The 12,985-nt window shown below is 32.5% G+C and overlaps 1 protein-coding gene and 1 long non-coding RNA gene across 2 annotated transcripts in view; one reads left to right on the forward strand and one right to left on the reverse strand.

Moving 5' to 3' along the window:
* The first annotated feature begins 10,853 nt into the window (after positions 1-10,853).
* The window catches only part of LOC111371761 (50S ribosomal protein L11, chloroplastic), a 3,254-nt gene continuing 1,122 nt past the window's right edge, over positions 10,854-12,985 (forward strand). The window contains exons 1-3 of the mRNA XM_022993906.1: positions 10,854-11,123; positions 11,198-11,370; positions 11,478-11,541. Coding sequence (XP_022849674.1) covers positions 10,874-11,123; positions 11,198-11,370; positions 11,478-11,541 — 487 coding nt within the window. The 5' untranslated portion in view covers positions 10,854-10,873. The remainder of the gene's footprint in view (positions 11,124-11,197; positions 11,371-11,477; positions 11,542-12,985) is intronic.
* Positions 12,141-12,985, reverse strand: part of LOC111371762 — a 1,631-nt gene continuing 786 nt past the window's right edge. The window contains exon 2 of the long non-coding RNA XR_002698653.1: positions 12,141-12,981. This is a non-coding gene — a long non-coding RNA (uncharacterized LOC111371762). The remainder of the gene's footprint in view (positions 12,982-12,985) is intronic.

Here is a 12,985-nt window from a genome sequence, read left to right on the forward strand (position 1 = left end):
ATCCTAGCTGAGTACTGGAGTACACTAGAATAAACAAACTAATCTCTAATTGATTTTTAATTCTTATTTTTGCCAATCAAATAAGTAACATAAAATTAAGTTAAATTTACTTTTAAATAGAGTCAACCATGCTAGAGTCTTTAAAAAGAAAAAAAAAATTACAGTAAAACCATTCTATACTAATGTTGAGACCAAACTGGTTTTATTAATATGAGGAAGTTATAGGTTAAATTATCAGAAATATTATTTTGATTTAGTTAAGGAAGTTGTATAGATGTTAAATCAAGGTATAGACATCGATAAAAGAGATATACATAATTTCAAAAAACTTGTATATATTTTACCGTTAAAAATATGTGAAGTCATCTTAAAGTATAAAATTTTATATTTTCTATAATACTTTTCTCTCAATATAAATTCTTTAAATACATTGTATAACACAAGCCATGTACATATAATTATTACTATATGAAGGTAAGTTCATCAAGATAGGACCTTAAAATTTTATAATTATTATGATGTTGAGTTTATTTTTATTTATAACAAGCCTAAGCTGGGACTAGAACTTTTTATGACTAATCTGGAGGTTATTCTTGTTTAATATATCACTTCAATATCTTACTATATTTATAATTTTTCTTCTAGTATGCAATTTTGTTTTACTAAATCAAAATTATTTATATTCACAATAAAATAAAGCTCCAAGTAAGGTTTTAAAGTGAGATGAACTGCTTGTAGGAACGAGCAGAGCTGGCTCAACTCGATTTCGAAACAAGTTATGGGACAAGCTGAGTTGAATGTTTCCCGTGCGAGTCGCTCCTTGGCTCATCGTTCGCCAAGGAGCTGGAAGGAAAAAAAAAAGAAAAAGAAATTTTTAATAGAAAAAATAAAAAGTAAAATGTGCAAGCCATGAGTCGGTGGCACAAGTTGGGCTGCATTTTTTCAATTAATGTACACTTTTAGTCCACTTAGATTTTTTTTTTTGCATCTTTGATCCTTTTATTTCCCAAACATCATTCCTTTCGCATCAATCATTTTTAAATTTGGGATTTAACTTGTAGACATAGTATATACACTAATATGAATAGAAATGGTTACTCATCTGTAAGTGTTATACCCTAAGTCCAATCAAGTTTGGACATAAATACTTTTGATAAATAATTAATGTAATTTAATGACAAATCTATTATTTAATTAATAGACAATTAAATAAATAATAAAGTCCGTAGATTCAAATTTTCGTAATTTGTTAATCACAAGGAGCTGTGATTGTGAGATACAAATTATATATGATTGAATCTTAAATCATCCGTGATTGTAAGTAATAACAAGATACGAATATCGTTATTACGGATAGACCATCACGTGTGACATTCCTTACTTGTGAAGTAAGTAGCCGATCTCACAAGTTAAAGTGTGGTGACACTTAAATGAACACGTTGATGTTTTGTTATAGAACAAAATATTGGAGACCCACCGAGAGATTCTACATAGATAACCATCTAAGTGTCAGTGGTTAATCTCTAATGCTCGGTAGTGGGATTGGTCCTTTGACTTGAGGTCGTCATAGTATCTTATATGAGGACAGTCATGCTTTGACGGTGTTGGATGTTACTCTACCAAGGGCCGCTAATACTGCATCGTTCGGGCATGTCAAAAATCGTATGAAGATTGTTAATGACTAATAGAGGATCTGTCACTCTTAGATAGTAGGAGATTATGATTTGCGTTTCATTCAATTAAGTCGATAACGAAATTCTTGGCCAAGGTGTATTCATAAGTCGAAAAGAAGTTTTCGACTTATATTAACTTAATGGTGGAGTGAAAGATATGATCGATAATCGAGATTGACACACTTTCATATCTCGTAATTGATCGAATAATATTGACGAAGGGATTATAGTTTCACGGTAAACGAACGAGTTTGGTTTTGTCATACCACATGACATTTTTAGTCACATGTATTGCCCTGACACATTGCTAGATGTCAATTTGGGACGGCGAGTGTGAATTGATGATAAATTAAAAGGGTGTTTTAATTTATCAATTTTGATTAGATCAAAATAATATTTCAAGTCGTTAGGCATCGTGATCAAGAACCTGATGGGTCGCACACAAAAGAGAATTGGAAGATTGCAATTTGTCAATTAATTAATTTAACAATTGTTGGATAAATTAATTAATTCGTTTGGTTATTTATAGGCCCAAATTAATTAATCCACGGACCGAATTTAATTAAATGGATTAATTAAATATTGGACCGGACCAGGCCAGACCCGTTTGCGCTTATATAAATACATGACTAGGATTTTCAAACCATATATTTTTCTCATAATTATTCTTACTAGTATAAGAGGAGAAAACCCTGGTAGATGTAATATTGTTCTCTGTGTGGATCACCGTTGGAGGCTGGACAATTGGACAGATGTGGGTGGCGAATCAAGATTGCTGAAACGAAAAGAATAGCAAAGAAGTTTGCATATCTGAAAAATGTACAATCTTATCACAATTTTTATTTAAACACAAAGGCGATTTTGGTGGGAATCGAAATCTGTTTTAATTTTCCGCCGTACATGTTAAGTAGATTCCCAACAGTGATATTAGAGCCTCCTTTGTGTTTGTTAGAAATTGATTTGCGTGATTAACAGTCAAATGTTGATTGTTATTATTTTCCTGTTTCCAGCAATTAAGTGGAAATTTAATTTTATATTTTTGAAATCTGATTCGAAACATAATAATAATAATAATAATAATAATAATAATAATAATAATAATAATAATAATGGATTTGAAAATAGGGCAGCAATCGGAGCTGCCCCGATGGGCAGCGCCCAACGACTTAGTGCAGCTGCTGCCGCCGTCGATTATGGCAGCGCCGGCCTGGCGCTGCTGCTGTTTATCGTAGCAGTGCCACACGCTGCTATGGCGGCAGGAAGTCATCGACTTCAGGCTGGCGGTGCCCCTGAAAACAAGAAGAAGAAAAAGGGGTGGAATTCTAGGATTTCAATTTGGGAATTTTCTTTTAGATTTTCTTTCAGATTCGGGAATGGTGATTTTGGGACGGAGGCTTCTCCTGCAATTAAATTAAGAGGGGTCAATGTGCAATTTTAAAAAGAGAACTTGTTCTGCAATTAGCGAATTGGAAGGATTTGATTTTTAATTTTAAACTTGGGTCAAATTGCAAATTTTGAAAGTGTTTAAATTTGAATTTTAAAACGGTTTTAAATTTGAATTTCAAATGGATTTGACCCATAATTTTAATTTTGACCCAAATTAAAATTTTATTTAAAGTTGACGACTTTTTATATCTTCGTTAAAATATGATTTTAACTTAAATATTAAAACTTTGACCTCAAATTGAATTTTACTTTATTTAGGGATATTGTCATAGATTAAAATATTAATTCAATTTAAATTAGAGTTTGACTCTAATTCAATACTTAATTAAAATATGATTTTACTTAATTATTCACCCATATATATTCTTAAAATCAGAATTGGATTCTAATCTAAAAATTAATTGAAATTTGATTTTAGTTAAATTGTCTTACCCTAAAATTTGCCTTGGAATTAGAGTTGGACTCTAATTTAATATTTAATTAAAATTTGATTTTAGTTACATAATTTACCCTAGCATTTCTTGAATTTAGAAATGGATTCTAATTTGACATTTAATTAAAAATTGATTTTAGTTAAATTGTCTCGCCCTATATTTCTTCTTGGAATTAGAGTTAGATTCTAATTTGGTATTTAATTAAAATATGATTTTGATTAAATAAATTCGCCATAAAATCTTGAAATTAGAGTTAGACTCTAATTTTGTTATTTAATTAAAATTTGATTTTAATTAAATTCAACTGCCTTAAGTTATGAAATTAGAGTTGGACTCTAATTTAATATTTAATTGAAATGTGATTTTAATTAAATAGCCCGCCCTATAATTATGGAATTAGAGTTTGTCTCCAATTCCATATTTAATTAAAATTGGATTTTAATTAAATATGGTCGCTAATTAAATAATTGATTAATGTGATTAATTAATTATTTAATTGTTCTGATCCATTTGTCTGAAAGAGTTTAGACGATCTTAATTGCTAGAAACTTGAAACATGTTTGCATATAATAATATTATATAAGAATACATTTATGTGATAAATGCATTATTAGTGGATGATTATGGACTCGACCATATGGATGTGTTGAATTGTTGATTTTTATTCTTGTTGTTTTGTGGCCTGCGAGCCCGTTATTATTGTTATTATTTTGGACTTGCGAGTCCGTTATTATTATCGTTGCTATGGGCTTGCGAGTCCAATTTTATTTAAGTCTGCGTGCCAACTAGTATATGATACAGGTTGGAATGGGAATAATTGAAGAAACAAGAAGAAGAGGAGACCATGGAGATGATGCATTGATACTGATCAATGTAATACCTCATAGGAATTGACCAACTAGTCTTCCTTATGACCTGGGAAGACTAGATAGTAAAGTCCATAATCATCCACACTATTACATTATGTTATTATGTTATATATATTTTTTGCATGGTAGATGTATAATAAAATATATATGATTGTTACAATGAGACCCTTGAATGCAAAATCACTCCATAAATTATTAAGTCATATTTATAATCATCTTCCATCATTATAGTGAAAAATCAGAATCCCAAATCGTCTCAACTTGTTGAGTACACTCAATATTTGTCTATTAGGGATATGTTTGACACTATGAAATATTTGATATTTCTGAATGACGGGTTTGATTTAACTAAAATTTATTTTTTGTTGAGTACACTCAAGGAGATAAATTTTAGAGGCATGTTAAGCTAACACATAAGATGTGTGAAGACAAAGAGTTGTCAGTTTAATGATCTGGGAGTTGTATGGAGATACAATTGATAATAGTATCTACCCAAATGTTGTATTAAGGTTTGTTGAGTACACTCAAGGTCTTGATATAACAGATGGGATCACAGCCCACTTGGAGTCAATTATAGACTCCATAAATTTATGTAAGAGGGTCATAAATTTGAATTAAACAGAGGAGCATAATTAATTTAATAAAAGTTCATGTTAAATTAATTGATACATTTTATATATTATTCATTTTCTTTTCGTCATTTACATTGAATCTTAAGTAACCATATATTTTGAATGGCATACTATATGCCAACAACCAAACCAGATTTTCTTAATTAACACCGTAATTTGAGAATTATTCTCATGAATGAGAAAATTAGTCACGTCCTTGAGTAGCCCTGTCCAGAGACACCTGCTGATGACTCGATTAAAGAAGATGTAGCTAATGTAATAAATACGATGATGACAATAGTACTGCAACATATGTGATGTTTGCATTACGTCACCTGAGTTACAAAAGCAACTTAAGAGCATAGATGTTGACGCATGATTTTTCATTTCAAAGAGTTGTATGGTAATAATCATGTGTGAAAGGATGTGAGACTTCCAAGCAAATATACTGATGCAAAATGACAGAGCGATTTTCAGTCAGTGCAAAGGTACTGAAGGTGATTGACGTTGAGAAGTGTCTAAATTAAGTTCAATCATGAACCATGAACTAAGTATTGGCTTTGTTCTGCAATCTCTGTCGGAAAGAGCTATTCGCAACTAATTATGAATTATGATATAAGTTCAAATGCATACTCATTAAGTTGTTTAACATGCTTAGAACTGTTATGTTGAATAACAAAGTTAGAAGTAGGCAAGCCATTGATTCCTCTAAGGGTATTAAGAGGAAGTCTAAAGGGACTTTGAGAAATCACCCAATGTGGTTAAGACAGTCTAAGCGAAGGACAATACCAAATCTAATGACCATTGGTTTCATTATAGAATGAAAGGTCATTGGAAGGAATATTGTGTGGCTTACGTTTACTTCACGAGTTTCTTAGGTATTTGATACCAAATGTAGATCTCATATTTATACAAATATAGAGAAACTAAATAGAAGTAGACCACTGCGAAAGGGAGAAGTTGACCCACACGTTGGAGATGAGCAAAAGTTGCTGCATTGCCTTTAGGAATATACTTCTTGCCATTGCCTTTTGGTTTAGTATTGGAATTAGAGAAATGTCGCTTTATACCTATCATAGCTTAAACATCAAAATGAATTTCATGTTCGGACATGTACTATTTTAATGTTAATGGCAATTTTTGTTCTTGTTTATCTTGTTAAAGATCCTAATGGCTATAGTAAATTAGAAAACGACATTTATATTCTTTAATACAAAGGATTCTATAATGAGTGTAGAAATTATAAGGTATAAATGCGATAATCTGATTATTACCGAAATATGGCATGACAGACTTTGTCATATAGATGAAATGTAATTCCAAAGTTACATAAAAATATATACTAGGGATTAATTGATTTTGACAAGTATAAATTATGCATGTCTGGCACAATGACCAAATCTTCTTTTACTTGAAAAGAAAAAAGGTCAGCATAATTACTGATTTAATGCATAGTGATGCATATGGATTCATGTCAATTGATGTCAGGTAATGTTTCTCTTATTTCATCAATGATCATGTATACTTGATGAAACTCAAACATGAAACTCTTGAAAAGTTCAAGAAATTCAAACTAGAAGTAAAGAAACAAATAGATAAAGATACCCTCACACTAAGATTCGATCAAGTGAGAGTATCTTAAAGATAAAATCTAGATTATCTAAGAGAGAATGAGATTCTCTTATAGTGGACTCTCCACATACATTGCAGCATAGTAGTGTATCTAAAAGGAGGAATCATTGACTATTAAATATAGTGCGATTAATAACAAGCCATGTAAATCTCCAAAAATCGTTTTGGGGTCATGTACTGATTGCAGTGTGCAACACACAAAAACATGTCACATCTAAGTTGGTTAACAGAACTCCATACGAGTTATGGAAATGCAATAGTCTCAATTTATCTCATATGAAAATTTTGGGTCATAACGCTTATTTGAAGCCCCTTAAATCGGATAAGTTTGAGACTAAATCCAATAAATACATATTTGTGGGATATTCAAAGCAGATATTTGAATATAAATTCTATTATTGTGAAAAAAGTCTTCATCTTAAGAGATATCGTCTTCTTAGAGAAAATATTTACTTTAGGGGAAGACAGTGGGAGCAAAATAGAACATGAAAAAGTTCAAGAGTCCACAAATATAGTTAGTCAAGTAAATGAATCTGACTTTGATCCCATATCTGATATGGGACATACTTTTAATCAGAAGTATGACGACATGATAGCTCTATTTAAATCTAGTAGGATCATTCGATCTTGAAGAAGGTGCGAATCCACGATTACTAATCAGGTATTACTGATCCAGGATGATGAACCTACTAATTGCACAAAAATAAAGTCAAGTGTTGACTTAAAAGAGAGAGCAAGAGGCCATGAAACTCGAGATGAACTTGACGTATGTGAACAAGGTTTGGACCTTGATCAAGTCTTCTGATGGAATAAAACCCATACGTTTTTGTAAATAGTTTACAAGGAAAATGTTGATATGGATGGGAATATCCATTTATGCAAAGCAAGGCTAGAAGCAAATGTTAAGTGTTAACCTTGGTGAAACCTTTCTCTTGTAGTCTTGTTAAAGTCCATTCGGGTTTTTGCTTGCAACAGTTGCATACCGTGACTATTGGTTAAGAGAAGTCTCTTGGAGCTGAAATCTTTAAATTGATGAAAAGTCAAAATGTTTGATTTTATCAAATTTGAAGACGAATTGTGTGTTTACAAGAAGATAGTGGGAGTATTATCGTATTTCTAATATTATAGGAAACAACATCCATATATTTCAATCGTTGAAATGAAGGTTGTTAAAGGATTTATTCATGAACGATATGGAAGAAGCAACTTGATCTATAGAGACAGATCTAGAAAATTGCCTAACTCATCCCAATTTACACAGATAAAATCTTGAGAAAATTTCATATGGAGAAACTAGTTTACTCTTAAGCGGAATGTTGGAAATGTTCCAAATGTGAAGCAACCGTTGATTCAATAGTAGAAACTTAATACATGAATATTTCAGAAGTAGCAAAGAGTTGCAATATGGATCATGATGTTCATAAATAAACTTGGAGTAGTTCCTGATATTGTTGATCACATGTCATTGTAGTGTGATAACAATAAAGCTATTGCGAAAGCGAAGGAACTAAGGTCTCATCAATGATCCAAACATATATTGAGATGGTATAATCTCATCAGAGAGATAATACATAGAAATGACGTAAAGAGAAGAACAAATTTCCATATTCAATAATATTGCAGATCCACTGACAAAGAGTTGTCTATCATAAACATGATCGTTATGTAGACTCTTATGATATTTGTTACATAAGTGATTGGATCTAGTGCAAGTGGGAGTTTGTAAGTGTTATGCCTTAAGTCCAATCAATTTTGGACATAAATACTTTTGATATATAATTAATGCAATTTAATGACAGATCTATTATTTAATTAATAGACAATTAAATAAATAATAGAGTCCGTAAATTCAAATTTTCGTAATTTGTTAATCACAAGAAGTTTTGATTGTGAGATACAAATTATATATGATTAAATCTTAAATCGTCCGTGGTCGTAAGTAATAACGAGATAGGGATATCGTTATTACGGATAGACCATCACGTGTGACATTTCTTACTTGTGAAGTAAGTAGCTGATCTCACAAGCTAAAGTGTGGTGACACTTAAATGAACACGTGGATGTTTTGTTATAGAACAAAATATTGGAGACCCACCGAGAGATTTCACATGAATAACTATTTGAGTGTCAGTGATTAATCTCTAATGTTCGGTAGTGGGTTTGGTCCTTTAACTTGAGGTCGTCATAGTATCTTATATGAGGACAGTCATGTTTTGACGGTGTTGGATGTTGCTTTGCCAAGGGCCGCTAATACCGCATCGTTTGGGTATGTCAAAAATCGTATGAAGGTTGTGAATGACCAATAGAGGATTCGTCACTCTTAGATAGTAGGAGATTATGATCTGTGTTTCATTCAATTAAGTCGATAACGGAATCTTTGGCCAATGTGTATTCATAAGTCGAAAAGGAGTTTTCAACTTATATTGATTTAATAGTGGAGTGAAAGATATGATCGATAATCGAGATTGACACACTTCCATATCTCATAATTGATCGGATCATATTGACGAAGGGATTATAGTTTCACGGTAAACGAACGAGTTTGATTTTGTCATACCACATAACATTTCCCGTCACATGTATTGCCCTGACACATTGCTAGATGTCAATTTTGGACGGTGAGTGTGAATTGACGATAAATTAAAAGGGTGTTTTAATTTATCAATTTTGATTAGATCAAAATAATATTTCACGTCGTTAGGCATCGTGATCCGGAACCGGATGAGTTGCACACAAAAGAGAATTGGAATATTGCAATTTGTCAATTAATTAATTTAATAATCGTTGGACAAATTAATTAATTGGTTTGATTATTTATAGGCCTGAATTAATTAATTGGAATAATTAATTTACTGGATTTAATTAAATTGATTAATTAAATATTGGAACGGACCAGGCCAGACCCGTTTGGGCTTATATAAATACATGACTAGGGTTTTCAATCCACATGTTTTTCTCATATTTATTCTTGCTAGCACAAGAGGAGAAAACCCTGGTAGCTGTAATCTTGTTCTCTGTGTGGATCACCGTTGGAGGCTCGACAATTGGACAGCTGTGGGTGGCGAATCAAGATTGCTGGAGCGAAAAGAATAACAAAGAAGTTTGCAGATCTGGAAAAGATACAATCTTATCACAATTTCTATCTAAACACAAAAGCGATTATTGGTGGGAATCAAAATCTATTTTAATTTTCCACTGTGCATGTTAAGTAGATTCCCAACATTATTATCCGAGGAGACTTCAAACATTGACTATGTGACGCCATCTAACAAACCAACTCAGGCTTACACTCCCGTTACTATCCTATCTGTCCAAGGCGAGGTCTTCAAACATGGTAGTTGAGGTGATGCAGCACCTTGTCGAAATGCTATGTAAGGGCTGAACCTTCCATGTCTGAGGTAAGATGCACACGACCTTCGATAGTGCTAATTTGAAGCGAGCTCCCTTAAAATACACAAAGGTAGCTTCTTCCTTTACCTTTATGAAGAGATCCTCCATTATTGATTGATGTAATTTCTCTACTGTAGGCGACCCTCAATCAACTTGTCAATCCACTCTTCAGATGTCAGGGTTGGCTAAAAGCTCACACTTTATGCCATTTGAAAAATAACGCAATTTTACATTATCGACATTATTATTGCCCACTCTTATTTTTTCTCTACAACTTAGATGCCCACAGTTGAAGTGCTTTGATCGCTTCCCCATAATCCTTCTAACGGTTTGTCTAAATATGCATGAAGTTTAAATAATTAACCACGTCACCGGCTAGGAACCGAGGTCAGTACAAATCTGTCTAAATAATCAAATATGCATTAATATTAATAGAAAGCTGTTCTTTTATGGTTAGAGGCTCTCTAATTTATAGTCAAATAATTTCTGCGAGGTGGAAAAAATTGACAGTAAATTAAAATTAACGGTGGAATTGTTATGTTTGCTCTCTATTCTTGACTCAAATTGTAATGTAATTTTTAGGTTAAGAGCCCGCTACCAGATACATGCTGTAAAGTTGCCCAATTATTTCGAAATTGGATCACAAGACGGTGCAGGTGGAGGTACGTTATTTTTGGTGCTATTTCTGTCTTTTTTTTTAATCAATCTGGGCTTTCCAAAAAGGCCCATGACAAGGTTGTTAAGGCCCAAGCCTGCTTCATGATTTTGATAATATTTATAGCGTTATCTCCTTCCCTCAACAATCTCTGGTGTCAAAAATGGCTTCTTCATCACTATCTTCATATGCCAATTCAATTTCTTCTCATTATCATAACAAGTCAAAGATGAAGAATGAGAGATTACTTCCATACTCATTGTTGATCAGTTCATCACCCAATTTGTCATCAAACCCTAAAATTTCAGCCCAATTCGTCAGCCATCACTTTACACAGCGGCTATCTTCATTTTCAAGGCCTCTTACTATCATTTCCATGGCTCCTCCTAAACCTGGTGGCAAAGCCAAAAAAGGTATCCATTTAATTTTAAATATAATCCAAGATTTTGTATTTTTATTTTATGTGTGTGTGATTGGAATTTGGCAGTGGTTGGGCTGGTGAAGTTAGCTCTGGAGGCAGGAAAGGCCACCCCGGCGCCTCCTGTGGGGCCTGCATTGGGAGCCAAGGGTGTGAATATTATGGCTTTCTGTAAAGATTACAATGCCCGTACTGCCGATAAGGCTGGTTACATTATTCCTGTCGAAATTACAATCTATGATGTGAGTTCTTTCGTTTTTGGATGTATTAGTTTGATTTTGAAGTGAAGGGAATCTAATTGATTGGGTAGTTAGTCCTCAACTCAGTGTTTGTTTCTAAATCTTTTTAGGATAGGAGTTTCACTTTTATCTTGAAGACTCCACCTGCTTCAGTCTTGCTGCTGAAAGCTGCAGGTACCAGTTTTATTTATTTATATATTTTTAAAAATCTCCAAGTATATAATGAAGTTATTGGTATTTTTGTTCAATTTTATTGCAATAAGAGAAATGCTGCTGGGCTTTCTGTTGTAGTTGATTCAGTGAACCAGGCATTCAATTTTCCTACATTAAGAGTTTGACTGGCATAGCATAGTTCTAAGAACTTTGAACATTGAAGGATTAGTTAGTCTGATTAGAATTGCTTATGCTCCATGTTTATTAGCTTGATTATGGTGCGAAAGTTTATTTTAGTCAACCTAAACTCTGTTAAGAACACAAATCAAGGTTTCCTTTTTTCATGAAAAGAAATCAAGAGATTAAAATATATTCTACTTGTTACTTTGAATTGGGTTTTCTTCCAAACAAGGCACATTTGTGAGCAATTGGTGCAAACTATTTCTTGGGGGTATTCAGATTAGTTTTCTGTCTTATGACATGTAGAAACTTTTCCACTTCCAATTACAGGGCAAATAATAAGTAACATTTCACGCTAAAATTTAGTTTACTTGAAGTAGTTACTTCGGTAGGATGATCTCAAAGATAAGAATATAAAAAAAAAAATTATTTCCCAACAGTTTTTTTTTAAGCATGAATATATCATGTTTGATAATGCAATAGATACAAATAGGTTTAGATTGAAGATATGTTCAAGTTAAATAGGCAGAAAATGGACGGAAGTGGGGATGATATGGCATCTTTTTTTACTATTTGTATGTGTAAGCATCACAGTATTAAGGAAATTTTGGTTTTTTACTTCAAATAAATTGCACATGTACTGTGGTTTTGTGTCTATGACTATAATGATTGTTTTATATTACATCCAAATACAGAATATCATGTAGTTAATTTTATATCTTGTGCACGTGTATCTGGATATTCGTGAGTTCTCTTTCCCCTTGGTTCTCAAAATAGAATAATTCTGATTGGAAATGATAAAACTAAAACGCAGTCTGCATTTCTAGTTGTTTGAGAGGATCACTGACATTGGACTTCAAATGATGTATCATGGATACTTGGAGAAGGCGAAGAACTGAGCATGGTTATTTATTAGTAATTCACTTCAACTCCACCATGAAATATGAGATGATCATTGAGGTTGAGATTGGGTTTTCTCTCAAATGCTTTATCCTTATTATATATTATAACTTTTTTTAAAAAATAATTTAGTATGTAGAGTTGTTCAAAGTAAAGGCTCATTTCAAAGGGCGATCTCCAAAAATAGATTCTGCAGTTGGATCATGTTCATATTTCGGGCCAAAACGTCTTGATTGTTTGCATTTTATTGATCAAATCACACTTTATACCTCAAAGGGGGCATTCCCTCAGATACAAAAATTAAAAAAACTTACAGATTCAGCAAGCAATTACAAAGAACAATCAACCCATATCCTAATTCAACTCAAAGAAGCACAGTACCTTA

Source organism: Olea europaea, chromosome 22 (assembly GCF_002742605.1).
Source record: "Olea europaea var. sylvestris chromosome 22, O_europaea_v1, whole genome shotgun sequence".
NCBI classification, from domain to species: Eukaryota; Viridiplantae; Streptophyta; class Magnoliopsida; order Lamiales; family Oleaceae; genus Olea; species Olea europaea.